The sequence below is a fragment of the Odocoileus virginianus genome, unplaced genomic scaffold, assembly GCF_023699985.2.
Source record: "Odocoileus virginianus isolate 20LAN1187 ecotype Illinois unplaced genomic scaffold, Ovbor_1.2 Unplaced_Scaffold_1, whole genome shotgun sequence".
NCBI classification, from domain to species: domain Eukaryota; kingdom Metazoa; phylum Chordata; class Mammalia; order Artiodactyla; family Cervidae; genus Odocoileus; species Odocoileus virginianus.
This window is the reverse complement of record NW_027224263.1, coordinates 497448-521632: the sequence shown is the minus strand read 5'-3', so window position 1 is coordinate 521632 and position 24185 is coordinate 497448. Positions and strand designations below refer to the sequence as shown.

The following is a 24185-nucleotide window of genomic DNA, read 5'->3' as shown; positions in this document are numbered from 1 at the left end:
TTCTAGTAATCCATAACCACAATATAACCATGAGAAACAGCAGAAAAATTCTAGTAGTGGAACATCCTGTAAAATATCTGACCAGTACTCCTCAAAAATGTCAAGATCATTAAAAACAAGAAAAGTTTGAGAAACTGCCATAGCAAAGAGGAGACTAAAGACATATGGAAACTAAATGTACTATGATATCCTGGATGGAGTCCTGGAACACAAAAAGGATGTTAGAGAAAAACTAAGGAAACCTAAATAAGCTATGGACTTTATTGTTTTGTGTTTTTTGTGGGTTGTGGGTTTTGGTTTATTATTTTTTTATTGGAGTATAATTGCTCTACAATGTTGTGTTAGTTTCTGCTGTACAACATAAATCAGCTGTAAGTACATATATATCCCATTCCTGTTGAGCTTCCCTCCCACCCCAAACCCCATCCCACCCCATCATCACAGAGCACTGGGCTGAGCTTCCTGTGTTATACAGCAGCTTCCCACTAGCTATCTGTTTTACACATGGTAGTGTATATATGTCAACCCTAATCTCCCAATTCATCTCACCCTCCCTTCCCCCTGTGTCCACATATCCATTCTCTACATCTGTATCTCTATTCCTGCCCTGCAAATAGCTCATCTGTACCATCTTTCTAGATTCCATACATATGCATTAATATACGATATTTGTTTTTCTCTTTCTGACTTCTTCACTCTGTATGACAGACTCTAGGTCCATCCACATCACTACAAATGACCCAGTTTCATTCCTTTTTATTGCTAAGTCCACATTTGTATCCATTTATCTGTCTCTGGGCATTTAAGTTGCTTCATGTCCTGGCTGTTGTAAATAGTGCTGCAGTGAACACTGGGGTACATGTGTCTTTTTGAATTATGGTTTTCTCAGGGTATATGCCCAGTAGTGGGATTGCTGGATCATATGGTAGTTCTGTTTTTAGTTTTTTAAGGAACCTCCATACTGTTCTCCATAGTGGCTGTATCAATTTACATTCCTATCAACAGTGCAAGAGGGTTCCCTTTTCTCCACACCCTCTCCAGCATTTATTGTTTGTAGATTTTTTTGATAATGGTCATTCTGATTAGTGTGAGGTGATATACCACTGTAGTTTTGATTTGCATTTCTCTAATAATGAGTGATGTTGAGCATCAAACAACTAGTAGGATAGGAACCCATTATCAGATAGGCTGCCTAAAGTCATACTAAGCTCACAGACACCCTGAAGCACACCACCTGACATGGCCCTGCCCATCAGAGGGTCAAGATCCAACCTTCACCCACCAGAACAAAGGTACCGGTTCCCCACCACCACCAGGAAGCCTACCCAAACCACTGGGTCAACCTCACCCACTTGGGGCAGACACCAGAAGCAAGAGGAACTATGACCCTGCAGCCTGTGGGAAGGAGACCCCAAACACAGTAAGTTAAACAAAATGAAGGAGACAGAGAAATATGTTGCAGACAAAGGAGCAAGGTAAAAACCTGCAAGACCAAATAAATGAAGAGTAAATAGGCAATCTACCTGAAAAATAATTTAGAATAATGATAGTAAAGGTGATCCAAAATATTGGAAATAGAATGGAGAAAATACAAGAAATATTTAACAAGGACCTAGAAGAAATAAAGAACAATCAATAATGACCAACATAATATCTGAAATAAAAAATACACTAGAAGGAATCAATAGCAGATTGAGGAAGATCAAATAAGTGAGCTGGAAGATAGAATGGTAGAAATAATTGCCAAGGAACAGAATAAAGAAAAAAGAATGAAAAGAATTGGAGACAGTCTCAGAGCTGTCTGGGACAACATTAAATGCAGCAACATTTGCATTATAGGGGTCCCAGAAAAAGAGAAGAGAAAGAGTCTGATAAAATATTTGGAGAGATTATAGTAAAAAACTCCCTAATATGAGAAAGGAAATAGTCAATCAAATCCAGGAAGCACAGAGGGTCCCAAACAGGACAGTTAATAATAATATACCAATATTGGTTTATTTAAAGAAATGTGCTGTAATAATGTAAGATGTTAATTATAAGGGAAACTGGGTGTGGGGTGTATGGGAATTCTTTGTACTATCCCCTCAATTTTTCTATAAATCTAAAACTTTTAAAAATAAAGTCTATTTTTAAAAAACTTAAATAGGTGTGGGAGAAGGCGAGGGTGTGATGTTTCAAGAGAACAGCATCGAAACATGTATATTATCTAGGGTGAAACAGATCACCAGCCCAGGTTGGATGCATGAGACAAGTGCTCGGGCCTGGTGCACTGGGAAGACCCAGAGGGATCGGGTGGAGAGAGAGGTGGGAGGGGGGACCAGGATGGGGAATACATGTAAATCCATGGCTAATTCATTTCAATGTATGACAAAAACCACTGCAATGTTGTAAAGTAATTAGCCTCCAACTAATAAAAATAAATGGAAAAAAAAAACTTAAATAGGTGGATGCAGAAGAATGCATGCAGTATAATACCATTTATATAAAGTTCAAAAAATATAAAACAATAATTGCAGAGGGATACCAGGAAGAGTTTCATCCTCTATTATCACTTGAAGTTTCCGTTTTTCTCTTTCACAGAAATATTTATCTTGTTTTTGAGCCTAGTTTTGTCTTTGTGTGTATCTTTGTATATATAAATATGTATGTATGTTGTGGATATATACATACATACATACATAACCATGTATATTATATGTATGTATGCATATATATGTATATTTTTGGAGCAGAAAAAAATGCGTCTATGCAAGAAGTGACCAAGCCATCTTGACCAGATGTCCTCTTGATTTTTTAAAAATGTTCGTATCAAAGGCAATAATCTTAGTATGGATCTTTCCTACTTGGTGAGAAACTTGCAATATGTTTCACATACCTCGCCCTTTCTAGGGTTATTTAATTTAATGATGCTTTTATAATTAGTATTTCAGAACCAAAACTAGATCACCTGAAATTACTTAAGTGAATCACAAGTCAGTTATTCTATGCCCTTGCCTTTAAGAGTATAGTTAAATGCTAAATATGTGAATATCCAGCTTGTAAAGGGTTTGAGACATTAAGAGTCTATTGCTTATCGCAATGTTCAACATATTTACTCATATATTTCAGTGGATAAGTCACTTAAGCTGGCTCTGTTTTCTAGCTCTTTGCTTTTGCTGCTCCTATCTTAATTTTTTCTCATTTTTTTAAGTTATAAAGTAAGTAACTTATGCATCTCTTTCTCCTCCAGTATAGTAAAATACATGTAACCTGAGATCTACTTTTAACAGTATTTCAAGTGTATATTACAGTATTGTAAACTATAGGCACAATGTTTACAGCATATCTCTAGAACTTTTTTCATCTTGCATAACTGAACTTTATACCCAATGAGCAGCAATGCCCCATTTCCTCATCCTCTCAAGTTCTGGCAGCTACTATTTTCTGCTTCAGTGAGTTTAACTACAATAGATACCATATAAAGTGAAATTATGCAGTACTTTTTCTTCTGTGACTGGCTTATCTCAGCATAGTGCCCTCAAAGCTCATCTACGTCATAGCATATTACAAGATTTCCTAAAAAAAAATATATATATATATATTTCCTTCCTTTTTTCTACCCAAATCATATTCCATTGTATGTATATGCCACATTTGTTGTTGTTGTTTTAATTCATTCATCTGTGATGGACATTTGGTTGCTTCCACCTCTTGGCTATTGTGAATAGTGCTGCAATAAACACGTGAGTTCAGATATCTCTTCAAAATTCTGACTGTAATTATTTTGGATTAATAACTGGAAGTAGGATTCTTGAATCATATGGTAGTTCTATTTTTAATTCTTTGAAGAACCTCCCTACTTTTCTCTATAGCAGCTGCACCATTTTCCATTCCTACCAAAAGTGTACGAAGATTCCAATTTCTCTACCTCCTCATCAACACTTATTTTATGTATGTGTTCTTTGAAGAAATGCCTATTTATATCATTTGCCCATTTTTTCAGGTTATTTGTCTTTTTACTATGGAGTTTTGGTAGTTAATTATATATTTTAGATACTAACCTCTAATCAGATATATGATTTGCAAATATTTTCTCCCATTCTGTAGGTTGTCTTTTCACTTTAGATTGTTTTCCTTTGCTGTGCAGAAGTGTTTTAGTGATACAGTCCCACTTTACCTTTGCTTTTATTACCTGTGCTTTTGCTGTAATATCTAAGAAATCATTGCCAAAGCCAGTAAAATGAAGTTTCCCGCCTATACTATCTTCTAGAAGTTTTAGAGTTTCAGGCCTTATGTCTAAATCTTTAATCCAATTTGAGCTTATTTTTGTGGATGACATAAATGAGGCCAGTTTTATACTTTTGCATGTGGATATCAACTTTTCCCAACACTGTTGGTCAAAGGGACTATCCTTTCCCCATTGTGTATTCTTGCCTACCCCCGCCCCCCGCCATTAATCAGTTGACTGTATATGTGTGGATTTATTTCTGGGTTTTATATTCTCTTCTGTTAGTCTACATGTCTATCTTTATGCCAGTATCATACTGTTTTGATTACTGTAGATTTGTAACATATTTTGAAATTAAGAAGTGTGAGGCCTCCCCAGTTTTGTTCTTTCTTCTCAAGATTGCTTGGCTACTTAGGGTTCCCTTCTGGTTCCTTATGAATCTTAGGGTTGTTTTTGTATTTCTACAAAAAATGCCATTGGGATTTTTATAGGAATTACATTAAATCTGTAAACTAATTTGGATAGTATGTACATTTCAACAATTTATTCTTCCAGTCCATGAACATGAGACATCTTTTCATTTATTTGTGTTGTCTTTAATCTCTTTGAGCAGTGTGTTGTGGTTTTCAGTGTATAAGTCCTCCACTTCCTTGGTTAAGTTTTTTCTTTTTAATTGAAGTATGTTTGATATTATAAAAAAAAAAGCTGTGCATATTTAATGTATGCATTTTGTTGTGTTTGAAGGTACATATACACCATGAAACAATCACCAATACAGTGCCCTAAACTTAACCATCACCTCCAGAAATTTCCTCCCTCCAATTTTTCTTTTGATAAGAACATTTAACATAAGATCTATCCTTTTAACAAAATTTTAATTATCAAATACAGTATTGTTAAGTATATATGCTATGCTATATGAGGATAAATCTATAGGATTTATTCATGTTGCATATGTAAAACTATATACCCTTTGATGAACACTTCCTCAGTTACCCCTCTTCCTAGCCCCTGGTAAGCATGATTCTACTCTCTGCTTCTATGAGTTTGAGTACTTTAGATTCCTGATATAAGTGGGATCATGTAGTATTTTTTCTTCTGTTTCTGGTTGATTTCACTTAGCAGGTCTTCCAAATTCACCTACATTGCAGCAAATGACAAGATTTTTCATTTTTAAGGCTAGATAATACTCTTTTGTATTTATACACCATATTTCCTTTATCCCTTCGTCTCTCAATGGACATTTAGATTGTTCCCATGTCTTTGCTTTTGTGAACAATACTGCAGTGAATATGGGAATGCATATTTTTCTTCCAGATTTTTATTCCAGTCCTTTTAGATATATAGCCAAAAGTGGGATTGCTGGATTATATGAGTTCTAGTTTAAATTTTTTAAATAATCTTCCAACTGTTTTCCATTGTGGTTGTAACAACTTAAACATTCCCACCAACAGTGCATAAGGGATAAAATTTTTCCACATCCTCACCAGCACATCTTTTTTTTTTTTTTTTTTTTTTTTTTTTTGCTTTTGAGTTTCATGAGATCCTTATATATTTTGGGCTTCCCATATGGTGCTAATGGTAAAGAACCCGCCTGCAAATGCAGGAGAAAAAGACACGGATTAGATGTTAACCCTTTATTAGATATATGATTTGAAAATACTTTCTCCCATTTTGTAGGTCACCTTTTAACTTTACTGATTGTTTTCTTTGCTACGAATATGGGTTTGAGTTAATGACATTTGTCTGTGTTTGCTTTTGTTGTCTGTGCTTTTGATATCATATCTAAGAAATTATTGTCAAGGCCAGTGGTCAAGAAGATTTTTCTGTTTGCTTCTAGGAGTTTTAGAGTGTTACATCTTATTTTTAAGTATTTAATATTTTGAGTTGGGTTTTGTGTATGGTGTAAGAGAAGCATCTAATTTCATTTTTTGTACTGGATATCCAGTTTTCCAAACACCATTTATTAAAGAGACTGTTTTTTCCCCATTGTGTATTTTTGCCCTCCTTGTCTAAGATCAGCTTACCATAAATGTGTGGATAATTTCTAGGTCCTCTATTCTAGTCCATTGGTCAATATGTACTTTTTTATGCCAGTACCTTACTGTTTTGATTACTGCAGTTTGAAATCAGGATATATGACACATCATACATTGTTCTTCTTCCTCAAGATTGCTTTATCTATTCATGGTCTCTTGTGGTTCATATGAATTTTAGGATATTTTTTATTTCCATAAAAATCATCATTGGTATTTTGATAAGAATTGCATTGAATCTGTAGATTACTTTGATTAGTATTACATTTTGACAGTATTAATATTTCCAATCCATGAATATGGGATATCTTTCCATTTATTTCTCTTTATTAATTTCTTTTTTATATTTGTTTTTATTGAAATATAGTTAATTTACAATGTTGTGTTAGTTTCTGGTGTACAGCAAAGTGATTTAGTTTTATATATATATAAAACAACTTTTATATTTATATCATATATATAATTTTTAGATTATTTTCCATTGTAGTTTGTTGCAAGATATCAAATATAGTTTCCTGTGCTGTACAGTAGGATCTTGTTGTTTATCTGTTTTGTATATAGTAGTTTATATCTGCTAATCCCAAACTCCTAGTTTATCCTTCCTTCCCCCTTTCCTCTTTGATAACCATAAGTTTGTTTTCTATGTCTGTGAGTCTATTTCTGTTTTGTAATAAGTTGTGTCATATTTTAGATTCCACATGTAAGTGATATCATATGATATTTGTCTTTCTCTTTCTGACTTACTTCACTTGTATGATAATCTCTAGGTCCATCCATGTTGCCACAAATGGCATTATTTCATTATTTTTTATGGCTGAGTAGTATTCCATTGTATATATATTTTAGTTTTTTAAGGAACCTCTGTAATGTTCTTCATATACACCAATTTGCATTCCTACCAACAGTGTAAGAGGATTTCTTTTCTCCACATACTCTAGCATTTATTATTTGTAGACTTTTTGCTGAAGGCCATTCTGACCAGTGTGAGGTAATACCTTATTGTAGTTTTGATTTGCATTTCTCTAATTAGCAGTGTTGAACATCTTTTCATGTGCCTATTGGCCATCTGTATGTCTTCTTTGGAGAAATATCTACTTAGGTCTTCTGCCCATTTTTTGATTGGGTTGTTTGTTTTTTTGTTATTGAATTGTATGAGCTGTTTGTATATTTTGGAAATTAAGCCTTTGTTGGTCACATCATTTGCAAATATTTTCTCCCAGTCTGTAGGTTGTCTTTTAATTTTGTTTATGGTTTCCTTTGCTGTACAAAAGCTTATAAGTTTGATTAGGTCCCATTTGTTTATTTTGCTTTTTATTTCTGTTGCCTTGAGAGACTGTCCTATGAAAACATTGGCATGTTTTTTTTTTTTCAAAGGCAAAATAATAATTTTAATTCAGTTTCAGAAAAAGATGTCATGTGATTCTGGATTACACGACAGTAAGAGGTTTGGTTTTTCTGGAAACACAAAGAAAAGAAATAACCTGCAATAGATTCAATGATAATTTTCTGGATCTTCTTCTTGCATCAAAAGCTATATATCTTCTCCCCAAGACCTGCTTCAAGAGCCAACTTAACTCTTTTATCTCCCGCTAGCTGGGACAGGCTAATTCTCCTCCACCCCCACCCCTCTCCTTCAGTCAGTCACACTGTGTGGGTGCTAAAGACCCTGGGCTCTGACCAATGGACAGAATTGTCCTTTGAGCCAGCATCCCACAGGCAGTGGCACCCGAATCCCCACTCCCAGTCCCCATGGCAGAGGCCACAGAGCTGGCATTGTTTCCACTGTCTCAGGAAGAAGGAGCCAAAGGCTGACCCTCAGCATAAATCAAGGCCTGACATGGAGAGAGAAAGAAGGCTCCCAAGCCCAGAGTAGGCTGCAAGCTGGGGGCAAGAAAAGGGAGTTTTTTGCAGTCATTCCATCCTTATAAATAAGGGGAAAACTGGACCCTTTTCCACCACTTTGGTTATGTAACATACTCTACTGCTGAGCTCCAAGGGGATCTGCAAGCAAAGAAGGGTCTAAACAAATCAGGATAACTTTGCCCCGGCCAAAGACAAGAGTAACAAACAGGAAGACAGGTCAGTGTGATCATTTGCAGGATGATGACGCTGGGAACTTCGGCTCTTCACATGGCTGCCAGCCCTACCGAGGACAACACAGTAAGAACCAAGACAACCACTCCAGACTGGTGTAGCTGGGAAATCGTCAGGCCTTTTCCTAGATCCCACATCAAGTGTCGGATCCCATTCCAGGTGTGATACATGAGAGGGAAGACAAGTGCAAATTTGGCTGTGTGGATCAGTGCTGGCCCCAAACACAGGGACTTCACAAATTCCAAATGAGACTCAAAGCTCCCAGGGACCAAGAGGGCCGACAAGCCAAAAAGAGAGACTCCTGCACTCAAGGCAATACCAGTGCCACGGTGGCAAATGGACATCGCCATGGGAAGAGACCAGCTGTAGATGCTGATATGGGGTGACAAAGGACGGTTTGAACTAGTGTTCTTACTCCAGAACCTCTCCATCTCTTCTTTGGCTGTGGTTCCCAAAGGAACAGCATTTCTGATACAGAACTGAGGACTAAGGTGGGCACGGAGGCAATGACGGCCAACATGTCTCAACAAGAGCGCCACCATCTTGGGTTCCGGCCTGACGGAAGTCCATTGGCATGTTTTATGCCAGGGAATGTTTGCCTATATTCTCTTCTAGGAGTTTTATGGTGTCCTGTCTTATATGTAAATCTTCAAGCCATTTTGAGTTTATTTTTGTGTATGGTGTGAGGGTGTGTTCTAACTTCATTGATTTACATGTGGCTGTCCAACTTTCCCAGCACCACTTGCTAAAGAGACTGTCTTTTCTCCATTGTATATTCTTGCCTCCTTTGTTGAAGATTAATTGACTGTAGGTGTGTGTGTTTATTTCTGGACTCTCTATTCTGTTCCACTGATCTATATGTCTGTTTTTGTGCCAGTACCACTGTTTTGATTACTGTAGCTTTGTAGTATTGTTTGAAGTCAGAGAGTTATGCCTTCTGATTTGTTCTTTATCCTCAGGATTATTTTGCCAATTCTGGGTCTTTTTTGGTTCAGCATAAATATTAAACTTATTTGTTCTGGTCTGTTTTCCCTTTCTGATATTTCATTTTTATTGTAAAGAAATGCAACAGGTTTCTGTAAGTTAATATTGTATCCTGCTACTTTGCTCAATTTGCTTATCTGTTCTTATATCCTGCTAATTTGCTGAATTTGCTTAGTAGATTTTGTGTGGAGTCTTTCAGTTCAGTTCAGTCTCTCAGTCATGTCCAACTACTTTGCAACCCCATGAACCACAGTACACCAGACCTCCCTGTCCATCACCAACTCCCAGAGTTCACCCAAACCCATGTCTGTTGAGTCGGTGATACCATCCAACCATCTCATCCTATGTCGTCCCCTTCTCCTCCTGCCCTCAATCTTTCCCAGCATCAGGGTCTTTTCACATGAGTCAGCTCTTCATATCAGGTGGACAAAGTATTGGAGTTTCAGCTTCAATATCAGTCCTACCAATGAAAACCCAGGACTGGTCTCCTTTGGGATGAACTGGTTGGTTCTCCTTGCAGTCCAAGGGACTCTCAAGAGTCTTCTCCAACACCACAGTTCAAAAGCATCAATTCTTCGGCACTCAGTTTTCCTTATAGTCCAACTCTCACATCCATACATGACCACTGGAAAAACCATAGCCTTGACTAGACGGACCTTTGTTGACAAAGTAATGTCTCTGCTTTTCAATATGCTGTCTAGGTTGGTCATAACTTTCCTTCCAGCTGTTGTACTGTACTACTGTACTTTTCAAGGTACTATGTTTAGATTAAAAAATGTTTTCTTTATTTTTTGTGTTTGTTTTTTATGTATTATTTGTGTGAAAAGTATTGTAAACCTATTACAGTACAGTACTATACTGTATATAGTATACTGTATACTGTATATAGTATACTGTATACTGTATATACAGCCAGTTGTGTTAGTTGGGTACCTAGGCTAACTTTGTTGGACTTATGAACAAATTGGACTTATGAATGTGCTCTTGGAACAGAACTCATTCGTATGTAGGGGACTTATATGTTGAGATATGTTCTCTCTAGACCTGCTTTGATTGAGAGTTTTTTTATCATGAATGGATGCTGAATTTTATCAAATGCTTTTCTGCATCTATTGAGATGATCATGTGGTTTTTGTCTTTTCTTTTGTTGATGTGGTGTATCACATTGAATGATTTACATATGTTGAACCATCCTTATGACCCAGGGATAAATCCTACTTGATCATGGTGTATGATCTTTTTTCTGTTGTTGGATTTGGTTTGCTAATATTTTGTTGAGGATTTTTGCATCTGTATTCATCAAAGATGAACGTAATTTTCTTTTTTGGTAGTGTTTTTGTCTGGATTTCATATCAGAGTAATAGTGGCTTCATAGAATGACTTTGGGAGTGTTCCTTCCTCTTCAGTCTTTTGGAAGAGTTTGAGAAGAATCAGTATAAGTTCTTCTTTGTATATTTGGTAGAATTCCCCAGTGAAGCCATCTGGTCCTGAACTTTTGTTTGCAGGGAGGGTTTTTTTTTGTTTTTAATTACAGATTCTATTTCACTTCTAGTGATTGGTCTGTTCAAATTATCTATTCTTGATTCAGTTTTGGTGGGCTGTATGTTTCTAGAAACTTGTCCATTTCTTCTAGGTTGTCCAATTTGTTGGCATATAATTGTTCATAGTATTCTCATGGTTTTTTTTTTTTTTTGCATTTCTGCAATATCAATTGTTATTTCTCCTCATTTACTTGGGGCCTTCTCCCTAGTGAGCATGGTCAGAGGTCTGTCAGTTTTGTTTGCCTTTTCAGTTCTTTTCATTAATTTTTTTCTATTTTTATCTCTATTTTACTCATTTCCTCCCTGATTTTTATTATTTACTTCCTTCTGTTGACTTTAGATTGTTCTTTTTCTAATTCTTTTAGGTAGTAGTTTAGGTTGTTTATTTGAGATTTTTTTTTTTTTTGAGGAAGACATTTATCACTATGAAGTTCCCTCTTTGGACTACATTTTCTCCAACCAGTTGAGTTTTCATTGTCATTTGTCTCAAGATATTTTTTAATTTCCTCTTTGATTACACTGTTAACCTATTAGTTTCTTTAGTAGCATATTGTTATGTTTCCATGTAATCTTTTTTCCTCATTTCTCTTTCTGTGGCTGATTTCTAGTTTCATGCTATTATAGTCAAAAAGATGCTTGAAATAATCCCTGGCCTCTTAAATTTGTTGAGGCTTATATTGTGTCCTAGTTTGTGGCCTATCAGAGAGAATGTTTTATGTGCACTTGAAATGAATATGTATTCTGGATTTATTTGTAATGTAATGTCCTGAAAATACCAATTAAGTCTAACTGTTCTATTGTATCATTTAGGATCTCTGTTGCCTTACTGATTTTCTGTCTGGAAGATCTGTCCATTGATGTCTATTGAAATGATTTGTGATTTTTATCCTTCATTCTGTTAATGTGCTATATGATATTGATTGATTTTCATATGTTGAACCACCCTTGCACCCAGGGATAAATCACATTTGGCCATGATCCTTTTAATGTGCTTTTAAATTCAGTTTACTACTTTCCTGTTAAGAATTTTTACATCTGTATTCATCACGGATATTAGCCTATAGTTTTCATTTCTTATAATATCTTTTCCTGTTTTGGGTCATGTTAATGCTGGCCTGATAAAATTAGTTTGGGAGTGTTCCTGCCTCTTCAAATTTTTGGAAGAGTTTCAGGAGAATTGGTATTGATTCTTTAAATATTTGGTAGAATTCACCTGTGAAGCCATCTGGTCCTGGGCTTTTCTTTGTTGGGAGATTTTTGATTACTGATTCAATTTTATTGCTAGTTACAAGTCTATTCAGATTTTCTGTTTCTTCATGATTTCATCTTGGTAGGTTTATGTTTCTAGGAATTTATCCTTTTCTCTAGATTATCCAATTTGTTGGCATATAATTGTCAGAGTAGTCTCTCATAATCCTTTTTTATTTCTGTGGCATCAGTTGTAAAGTCTCCTCTTTCACTTCTAATTTTATTTGAGTCTTCTCTTTTTTCTTAGCCTAGCTAAAAGTACTCAATTTTGTTGATCTTTTTTAAAAACATCTCTTAGTTTGGTTAATTTTTTCTATTATTTTTCTAATCTCTATTTCAATTATTTCTGTGTAATCTTTATTATTTCTGTCCAATAACTTTGAGTTTAGTTTGGTTTTTTTTTCCTAGCTCCTTGAAATGCAAAGTAGTTTGAGAGCTTTCCCCTTGGTTAATGTAGGCATTTAATGCTATAAACTTCCCTTTTAGTATTGACCTAGTTGCATTCCATAAATTTTGGTATGTTGTGGTTTCATATTCCTTTGTATCAAGGTATTTTCTAATTTACCTTTTGATTTCTTCTTTGACCCGTTAGTTGTTCTAGACTATGTTGTTTAGTTTCCACATATTTGTGAATTTTCTAGTTTTTCTTCTGCTACTGAAAGTGAGGTATTGAAATCTCCTAGTAGTATTGTGTTGCTATTTATAGCCCTCTTCAGTTTTCCCAATGTTTGCTCATATATTTAAGTGCTCTCATGTTGTGTGCATATATATTTATAGTTATTATATCTTCCTGGTGAACTGACCCTTTTATCATTATATAATGTCCTTGTATCTTTTGAAAATTTTTGACTTAAAGTCTATTTTATCTTGATTAAACATGGCCAACCTTATTCTTTTTTGGTTGCAATTTGCATGGAATTTCTCTTTTTATCCTTTCTTTTCCAGCCTGTGTATGGCCTTAAATCTAAAGTGAGTTTGTTGTAGACAGCACTTAGTCACATTTTGGTTTTTTGTTTTTGTTTTTGTTTAATTTTTTCATTTATTTATATTAGTTGGAGGCTAATTACTTTACAATATTGTAGTGGTTTTTGCCATACATTGATATAAATCAGCCATGGATTTACACATGTTCCCCATCCTGAACCCCCCTCCCACCTCCCTCCCCATCCCATCCCTCTGGGTCATCCCAGTGCACCAGCCCTGAGCACTTGTCTCATGCATCAAACCTGGACTGGCAATCTGTTTCACATATGATAATATACATGTTTCAATGCTATTCTCTCAGATCATCCCACCCTCACCTTCTCCCAGAGTCCAAAAGTCTGTTCTGTACATCTGTGTCTCTTTTTCTGTCTTGCATATAGGGTTATCATTACCATCTTTCTAAATTCCATATATATGCATTAGTATACTGTATTGGTGTTTTTCTTTCTGGCTTACTTCACTCTGTATAATGGGCTCCAGTTTCATCCACCTCACCAGAACCGACTCAACTGTATTCTTTTTAAAGGCTGAGTAATATTCTATGGTGTATATGTACCACAGCTTTCTTATCCATTCATCTGCTGATGGGCATCTAGGTTGCTTCCATGTCCTGGCTATTATAAACAGTGCTGCGATGAACATTGGGGTACACGTGTCTCTTTCAGATCTGGTTTCCTCGGTGTGTATGCCCAGGAGTGGGATTGCTGGGTCATATGGCAGTTCTATTTCCAGTTTTTAAAGGAATCTCCACACTGTTCTCCATAGTGGCTGTGCTAGTTTGCATTCCCACCAACAGTGTAAGAGGGTTCCCTTTTCTCCACACCCTCTCCAGCATTTATTGCTTGTAGACTTTTGGATAGCAGCCATTCTGATCTGACTGGTAGATAATGGTACCTCATTGTGGTTTTGATTTGCATTTCTCTAATAATGACAGAGAATGAGATGGCTGGATGGCATCACCGGCTCGATGGACATGTGTTTGAGTAAACTCCTGGAGTTTGTGATGGACAGGGAGGCCTGGCGTGCTGCAATTCATGGGGTCGCAAAGAGTCGTACACGACTGAGCGACTGAACTGAACTGAATAATGAGTAATGTTGAGCATCTTTTCATGTGTTTGTTAGCCATCTGTATGTCTTCTTTGGAGAAATGTCTGTTTAGTTCTTTGGCCCATTTTTTGATTGGGTCGTTTATTTTTCTGGAATTGAGCTGCAGGAGTTGCTTGTATATTTTTGAGATTAATTCTTTGTCTGTTGCTTCATTTGCTATTATTTTCTCCCATTCTGAAGGCTGTCTTTTCACCTTGTTTATAGTTTCCTTTGTTGTGCAAAAGCTTTTAAGTTTAATTAGGTCCCATTTTTTTTATTTTTGCTTTTATTTCCAATATTCTGGGAGGTGGGTCATAGAGGATCTTGCTGTGATTTATGTCAGAGAGTGTTTTGCCTATGTTCTCCTCTAGGAGTTTTATAGTTTCTGGTCTTACATTTAGTTTTTTGTTTGTTCAACCACTCTATGTCTTTGACTAGGGAGTTTAATCCATTTATATGTAAAGTAATTATTGATAGAGAGGATTTACTATTGTCATTTATTAGTTGTTTTCTGTTTTATAGCCCTTGTTGCTAATTTTTTGGTAGTGAATTGCCTTTTTCCTTTCTCATTTTGTGTGCCTTCTATAGATATTTTAATTATGATTACAAAGGTACTTACTTAGAACACCTTGTAATAATCTATTTTGAGCCAGTGAGAACTTAAGTTCAGTCACATTTAAGAGCTCTTTTTGTTTATTTTCTTGAATGTTTCTTTTTTAAAAAAGCATTTCATTCCTAATAGATAGAATATTTACTTTTCTTTCTCTGAGTATATTAGTGATGGCTCTTTGAAGTTTTTTTTTTCTCCTTGCATAGTTTGTTTTCTCCCACTTGCTTTTATTTATTTTTTTGTTCTGTCTCTTTCACATTAGTGGCTTTTCTCAGATGCCTGATAATTTCTGCTCATATTTATGAGTAGGAGTCAAAAACGGATTGGAAGCTCTGATCAAATGAATGATCCTTATTGAGTTTAAGCTTCACTTAAAGTCATCTGGCTCATTCATTTGTTGGAGAAAGTCCCCATTCTAAATCAGCATTTTTAGACCTTTCCTCTTGGGGCTGATTAGATTTCCCAGAGAAGACTTCAGAACTCTCACTTGGGGAGGGTACCACCAGCCTTGTAGGAGCCAAATGAAGGAGTGTTTGGGGTATCCTCATCATTCATAATGCATCATTTCTCTTAAAGCCTAGTTTTCAGGAACAATATTCACATCCTCAATGGTGTCTAACATTCCCCATGTTCAGAGAATGAACCTCCAGTATATAGCAGGATTGGGAGTGGTCTTTACCCAGTAGCATATTGTAGGGGAAGGTGTTTAAAGATATAATCTTTAAAGATATAATCTAATTTTTTAAAGAACTTTTAACATACCCACCCTATCTTAACTCCAGCTCTAGTGCCCAGAGACACTAGAATATATCAGTTCCTAAAATGTTTCAGGATTCTTAGATGTGGATTGGGTTAGTTCTTGGTTTCCCCCACTGCTGAGTTAAGATTCAGCTTTCTCGAGTATGCTTGTTCAGTTCTTTTACAGCTTCCAGAATATTGTTGCTATTGCCTCATTTCCTTGTTCTTCCTTACATTTTTTTTTAAGTCCCTATAGTTTTAAAGTTTTTTGGAGGGATTGAAATTAGATGTGTGTATTCAATCCACCACCTTTATCTGAAACTAAATCCTTCCACAATGAAATAGTTGCCTTATCTCCCTAATGTGATATTTCTGTTGATCCTTGGTTTGTATTAGGTGTTATACCTGAAGAACCTTAGCCCTCGGGTGACTGAAAGAGATCTTGTCTCATTATTCGCTCGGTTCCAGGAAAAGAAAGGACCTCCAATTCAATTCCGAATGATGACTGGACGAATGAGGGGGCAGGCTTTTATCACTTTTCCCAGTAAGTAGCTTCATCTGGATAATTACGCAGTTATGGCTGAGTCACTAATAAGTTCATTAGCAACTATGTATACTCTCTCTAATTTAAATATAGCCCACAGAAGAAGCACATAGGAGGAAAGGAAGAGAACTAAGGAAAACGTGTTTTTTTTTTAATTTTTCTATTCTCCCTTCTGTGTTTCCTCTCCTTCTTTGACAGTGCACCACCACCTTACACCATTGTCCTCTCTTTTACCCAGTCTTGGCACTTCCTACTCACTGTATCAAAATTTACTTTCCCTTTGTTGAAAGTAATATTTCTAGTCCAAGTTATAATTACATTAATCATTAATTATTGGTATTCTTATCAGAACACTTATAGTTGCATTATGCCCTATTCCTTTATTTTATTTTTTTGCCCTATTCCTTTAGAAGTAAGATTGCAAACTATTATGATATTATGCTATATTATGCTAATTCATTAGTAATTCATAATTAACTAGTGGGTGATATATTTTTTAACTGTTGTTTGCATCCTAATACATGACTTCAGTATCCTAAACCATAGGGAAGAATAATACAGGCATATCTCAGGGATACTGCAGATTCCAGACCACTGCAATAAGGTGAATTATCTCAATAAAGTGAGTTGCATGAATTTTTTGTTGTCCTAGTACATACAAAAGTTACATTTACACTATTAAATGCAGATTATCACCATAGACTGGGAGAAAGGGTACATGCACTATTCCTCAGTTGTGTCTGACTCTTTGCGACCCCATGGACTGTAGCCCACCAGGCTCCTCTCTCCATGGAATTTTCCAGGCAAGAATACTGAAATGGGTTGCCATTTCCTCCTCCAGGGGATCTTCCCAATGCAGGGATCAAACCCGTGTCTCCTGCGTCTCCTTCACGCAGATTCTTTACCTCTGAGCCACCTCGGAAGCCTTGTGTTTATACTATACTGTAGTATATTAAGTGAGCAGTAGCATTTTGTCCAAAAAACAATGTACATACCTTAATTTAAAAATTCTTAGTTAAAAAATATTATCATCTAACAGTGTAGGGTTGCTAAAACCCTTCATTTTGGGAAAAAACACATTATCTGCAAAGCATAATAAAACAAAGTGTAACTAAACAAGTTGTATCTCTATAGGAATTCCAGTTTCTCTGACAGACCAGACTGTCTTTCTTTTTTGGTGGAGGCTAGGTAGGAACTGTGCCTTTTATTATCCCTAAACTATAATAATTTATATACTGCATAGTAATGTATTTAAAGGTGAGTGCTTTTACACATGAGCAATGCCAAATTCCCCTGCAGTCTTCTTATACAGCATTGTACATCTTTCCTATCTCATTGAATGTTTTTGGATCCTCAGTTCTAATAATTTTCAGTCTTTCAAGTGTAAGAACCCTTTAAAACTTAAAATATTATTTCATGTACCCCCACCTAATATGATTCATTAGTTGAAAAAATATATAGTAAAAAGGCTTTATACACTAAGTACTTTTAAATAAATAACTGTTTCACTAGTTATGAATACATTTGAAAATTTGTAGAGCATACATATAAGATGTAAATTGGTTCAATCTAAAACCATTGCTTGTCTACTTAGGATTTGACAGACTCTGGGCAATAAGTCCATTCCTTCCTAATTTCCCACATCTAGACTCTGAGACCCATAAATTAAATTGTCCTGCTATACCCTTACACCTTACGTCCTTTATACTCTTACACCTCAAGCTTCCATATGCCTACAAGGATTTTTAAACTTATCCAAATGAGAGCTCTGACAACCACATTCTAATTAAAAGGAAAAGTATTAATAGGAAGATGTCCCCAGTACCATAATAACTTCTTTTATGTTTCCTATTTTGAAAATTATTTCATTCTTTTAGCACCTATAATGTGTTATCTAAGATACAGGTTTGTGTATTATTAGATATGGCTTAGCCCTCTTTAGCACACCATCTGTATCCTTGTTTTTTTTTTACCTATATCCTTGAATTAGGAGACACTCTCAAATATCCTTTTTAAAATTCTATTGTCATTATTCTTTGCCATTAGTTTAATCTTGCTGAGTTATACAAATTTGGGATTGTGGGAAACACAATAAACTCAAATAACTGTATGGCCTTATAGCCTACATTGTACTCCAAGGCAAAACAACATAAACTAGACTTGGAATAAAATTGAATTATTAAGCCATACATAAACTAATGGGGTTTTTTTTTCTCTTTTAGATACAGAAATAGCATGGCAAGCATTGCGTCTAGTAAATGGATATAAGCTACGTGGGAAAATATTGGTGATAGAATTTGGAAAGAACAAAAAGCAATGGCCAGATCTCCAGGCTGCTTCTCTAATATCATCTACTACAGATAATACTACTGAAATCAGTGGCAGTTAGAAGATACAAAATTGTGAGTCCCAGGAGGTCTTTTTTATATCAGAATTTAGGATCTAGGGTTTTTGTATAGATAACAGTTTGTTTGGAATTGAAGAAGAGAAACTGAGGGAGAGAAAGCAAAATTAAGATAATCCCTTTTAGCTTTTGGGAAGAATTGGCAGAATACATTTTCTATAATCAAAGATTATCTAGGATAGACAATATAATGAGTGCAGAGGGCTGCATATAAAAAGTATCATTTTCTCAGGATAAATTACAGTAGATTATTTCCAAGAATTTTTTAAATCATTGTAATTTATATTAGGTCTTATATATTTGTCCCTAGAGATGACATTCTTTCCAAGACTGCCTCCTATATATATATAAAACTAGAAAATGAATTAAATGTTGAAATATTTATATCTAGATCCCACTTGTCCCTAATTTTATTCACCTAGTAAATAAGTGACCAGGGGCCTAAACATCAGCAAAAGCTGTTGAATTAGACCTTCAGCAGTAACAGTAGGTAGTTTTCATAGGTTAGTCAGCAAATATTTAATGCACACTTCCCTATTAAGTTATCAGTGTCTTAAAAAATCTGTTCATTTTTTCTAATGAAAGAATTTAGATCAAAACATTAGTGTTCTCACAATCATTTACACTAGCTATCATTTAATAATGATTGAATTCAAAGCAATAAGCATTCAATCATCGTCAGTACATGTTAGGAAATAAATATATGAATTTTAGAAGAGGAACATACTAGCAAAGAATACCAAAGGAGGGTAGAAAGAAAGAGCTTTCTAGAAGAGAGGCAGCCAGCCCCAAGTCCCCCAGTTGTTTGTTTATAGTTGCTGGAGAATAGAAAAATGACATGACATAGAGGAAGTAGTATAAACTTTGGAATCAGACCTGTTTGAACTTCACAGCCATATTTAACCAATCTGTGACTTTGGCAAGTCATTAAATCTGAGCCTCATTTTTTTAATCTATAAAAATGAGGATAGTGATATTACTTCATTGGGTTGTGTTGATTAAATGTGATTGTATCCAGAATGAAGATCAGAAAGAAAAAAGAATGAAAACATAACAGAGTATAGAACCATTAAGCACTCTAATGTACTTGTAATGGGAATATCAGAGAAAGAAAGGAGCAGAAAAAAATATTCCAATAAATAATGGCTGTAAACACCCCAAATTTGATAAGAAACATTATCTACACATCCAAGAGATCGCAATGAATCCCAAGTAAGATAAACAAGAAACCCACAAACATACCACAGTAAGAATGCTAAAACCCAAAGACAAAACTTTTGAAAGCAAAATGAGATAGATGAAGCATCATTTACAAGGAAACTTCAGTAACAGATGACTTCTCATCAAAAACAAAGGAGGTGGCAGTGGGAAAATTTACTCAAAGTGTTGAAATGAAAAAGTACTGTCAACATAGATTCCATATTCAATAATGCTGTTTTTCAAAAATGAAGATGAAATAAAGACACTCCCAACACAGTCAAAAACTGGGAGAATATGTTGCTGTCAGACCTGACTAGCAGGAAATATCAAAGGAAGTTCTTCAGGTAGAAAGCAGGTGAGCTCAGACAGTAATTTGAATCTACACATAAGAAAATTAGCACTGGTAAAGGTAATTATGTAATTATAAAAGATAGTCAAAATACATTTTTCTTTCTTAATTGATTTTAAAAGCTATTTTATCAAGCAATATATATGTAATTGCATTATTGGATCTATTACATATAAAACTAATATATTTACCAATAGTAAGACAAAGGTAGAAACAAAGCTGTACTGAATTAATGACTCCAGGTGGTAAGTCAAATCCATAGGAACAAATGATGGAAACAAGAATAAGAAGGTTAATATAAAAAAGCTGTAAATAATATACTTGCTCTTTCTTCTGTCAGCTTCTTTAAAAGACATAAAATTATACTAAGTAATAATTATGATGACATATTACTGGGTTTATAACATGTAGAGATAACACTACTAACAATAATATCACAAAAAATGAGAAAAGGAATAGGTTTACATAAGAATAAGGTTTTCATATCTCATTAGAATTTAGTTAGTATATAGCTGAAGCCAATTAAGATGTGTATGATAAACCCTAGAGCAACCACTAACAAAATAGCTAAAAATATATAGTAAAAATATTAAATACACTTAAATGTCTTATTAGAAAATGTCCAATGCAAAAGAAAGTAAAAAGAGGAATGGGGAAATAAAAACTTGAGACAGAAGTATGAATGGATTAAATAATCTAGTCAAAAGGCAGAGATCATCAAATGGGAAAAACAAACAAGACTTACCTCTATGCTATTTATTGTGGTCACACTTTAGATTCAAAGATACAGATTGAAGGTTAAAGGATAGAAATATCAGGCAAATGGCAATTATAAGAAAGCTGGAGTGGCTATACTATTATCTAAAGTCTATTTAAAATGAGCTTTAAAGCAAAAAAAAATTTCTGTAGATAATGACATCTATATAAGCACATATGCATCTAACAACAGAGTACCAAAATGCATGAATCAAAAACTGAAATGAATGGAGAAATATAAATGTATACAACAAAAAGTGGGGGATTGAGTATCCCATTTTCATTAAGAACTAGACAGAATTATGAACAAAGGAATAGAAGACTTGAATAATGCTATAAATCAACTAGACCTTATAGAACACTTATAGAACACTTCACCTAACAAGAGCAGAACACACATTATTCTCAAATACACATGAAACATCTCCAGGATGGACCATACCACATTTTGTTGTTGTTGTTTAGTCACTCAATCTTGCCTAACTCTTTGCAACCCCATGGACTGTAGCACACCAGGCTTCCCTGTCTTTCACTATCTCCCAGAATTTGTTCAAACTCATGTCCACTGAGTCAGTGATGCCATCCAACCATCTCATCCTCTGTTGCCCCTTCTCCTGCCTTCAATCTTTCCCAGCATCAGGGTCTTTTCCAATGAGTTGGCTCTTCACATCAGGTGGCCAAAGTATTGGAGCTTCAGCTTCAGCATCAGTCCTTCCAATGAATATTCAGGGTTGATTTCCTTTAGAATTGACTGATTTGATCTCCTTGTAGTCCAAGGGACTCTCAAGAGTCTTCTCCAGCACCACAGTTTTGAAAGCATCAATTCTTCAGCACTCAGCTTTCTTTATGGTCTAGCTCTCACATCCATACATGACTACTGGAAAAATCATAGCTATATCACATACCTTAAAACAAATCATGGTAAATTAAAGTGGATCAAACTATGCAAAGTATGTTCTCTGACCATATAGAATGAAACTTCTGTTAGAAATCAATAACAGAAAGTCAGCAGACACAAATAGGAATTAGATACACTTTTAAATGACCAATGTGTCAAAGAAGGAATTACAAGGTTAATTTGAGGTGAGTGAAACTGAAGATACCACATGCCAAAACTTATGGGATGTACCTAAAGCAAGGCTTAGAGAAAAATTTATAAGTGTAAATGCCTGTAATTAAAAAGAAGAAATATCACATATCAATAACCTCACTTTGTGCATTAAGACACTGGACAAAGAGAAGAAAACTAACTAGAAAAAGCAGAAGGAAGGAAATATGAGAGAGTAGATAAGTAAATGGCATAGAGAATAAAAAATTAATGAAACTAGAAGTTGGCTCTATGTAAAGACCAACAAAATTGAAAAACCTTTCACTAGGTTGGCCAGGGAAAAAAGACTCAAATTGCTAGGATCAGAAATGAAGGAGGGAACATTACTACAAATCTTATAGAAATTTAAAGAAAATTATGAAGGAACATCATGAACAATTTTATGTCAATAAATTAGATAACTTATTTGTAATGAACACATTCCTAGAAAGACACATATTACTGAAACCAATTGTTGAGAAAGGGAGAACAAAGAAAATCTGAAAATACCTATAATAAGAGGCTAATTAAAACTTTTTAAATACCCCCAAAAGAAAAGCATTAACATATATGGATTCTCAGATTAACTCTCACAAACATTGAAGAAGAATTAATACAAATTCTTCAAAAATTCTTCCAAAAAGTAGAAGAGGTAAATATGCTATAATGTGGAAGGATACTGAAAACATGCTAAATGACAGCTGCTATTCCAAAAGACTGTATATTATATGATTCCAAATATATGGTGACAGAAAGTAAATTAGTGGTTGCTTAGGGCTGGGGGCAATAGCTGAAGTGTATAAGGTTTCTTTAGAACTTAATGAAAATGTTCTAAAATTGATTGTGATGATAATTGTAGAACTTAGTTATTATAGTACAAACCATGAATTATATACTTTAAATGAATGAATTTTATGATATCCAAGTTATATTTTAATAAAGTCACACACACTGAAATAGTGGGTACAAACTAAATGTCCGTCAGTGTGACAAAGGATAAATTATGATGCAACCATTTAGTGGAATACTATACAGCCATTAAAATAATGAAGGTATATCTATTAATGCATTCTGATCTGTATAGTGTCTAGGATTTTGTAATAAGTTAAAAAGTAATATATATGTATATGTGAATACTTTTTTAATAAACAAAAGCACTTGTATACATATGATATATGTATATATAGATATTTCTGAACAAACTTAGAAAAAACCTGGGAAATATACATACCAAATTGTAAACCTTTTAGAGATGTGATTGGATAGACTGAAAGGGGACTTTTGCTTTATAAAATTTTTAAAGTGTGATTTGGGCTGATTTTTACTTTTTTCAGTGTTTTTTAATAAAGAAAAATTTAATACTCTGCCAGTGATTTGCATTCCAGAATATTTGTCATGCCTGCTCTGAGGATATCATCTAACTATACTCAGGAAAAACATCTATTCCTTTGTTAAACTGCTCACTTTGGATTAACTCCAATTTTAAATATAGTTTAAAGGACAAGAAGTAAGTTATCCTGGTATAACCTTTTGCACATGTTACCCAGGAGCGTACTTCTAAGGTGGACTTTTCAGAAGAAACTTCTTCCTGTTGTATAAAATCTCACCTCTGCCCTTTACTAGACCTACAGACCATTAACAATAAAGGAAAATAAAAACAGAGGATGTCCCTCAACTGGTGCATAGATAAACTGTGGTATACCCATACAAGGGAATCCTACTCAGCAATAAAAACTATGATGAGTTATATGATACATGCAACAGCTTGGATAAAGTTCAAGTGCATTTTGCTAAGTAAAAGAGCCAAACTCAAAAGGCTACTTACTGTTAGATTCCATTTATATAACATTCTGAAAAGGAAAAACTATGGGAACAGAATGAGTCAGTGGATGACAGGTTAAAAATAAGAGACTGATTACAAAATGGTAGCACAAGGAATTTGTTTAATAATGGAAATTTTCTGTATCTTGATTATAATTACATGACTGTATGCATTTGTGATAACTCCTAGAATTGTACACCAGAAAGGATGAATTTTACTGTATGTAAATGTTTAAATAAATGTAACTTTTAATGGAGGAAAGAAAGTTTCTTAAATTCATTTCCATAAAATATTATTCCTATTCTGTGGTCTTTGGATTACTTTGAAAACTTAAAGCCACTTGACTACTATTCCTTATTTTCTGCCTACAGGTCTGCAGAAATCATTTAAAAAATCTATATACACATATACACACTAACCCACCAAAAAAAAATCAAAGGAAAAACTGGAAAATAATTTGCCACACACAGAAGCTAATTTCTTCAATATAGAATT

At 34.7% G+C, this 24185-nt stretch overlaps 1 protein-coding gene and 1 pseudogene across 3 annotated transcripts in view; one reads left to right on the top strand and one right to left on the bottom strand.

Moving 5' to 3' along the window:
- RBM41 (RNA binding motif protein 41) overlaps positions 1-23955 on the top strand; it is a 78114-nt gene extending 54159 nt beyond the window's left edge. For all 3 annotated transcript variants that reach the window (XM_070462199.1, XM_070462198.1, XM_070462197.1), the window contains 2 exons: positions 15925-16072; positions 18295-23955. In XM_070462199.1, the coding sequence (XP_070318300.1) occupies positions 15925-16072; positions 18295-18461 (315 nt within the window). In that variant the 3' untranslated portion in view covers positions 18462-23955. The remainder of the gene's footprint in view (positions 1-15924; positions 16073-18294) is intronic.
- LOC110127801 (succinate dehydrogenase cytochrome b560 subunit, mitochondrial pseudogene) lies at positions 7601-8897 on the bottom strand (annotated as a pseudogene).
- Positions 23956-24185: the final 230 nt, after the last annotated feature.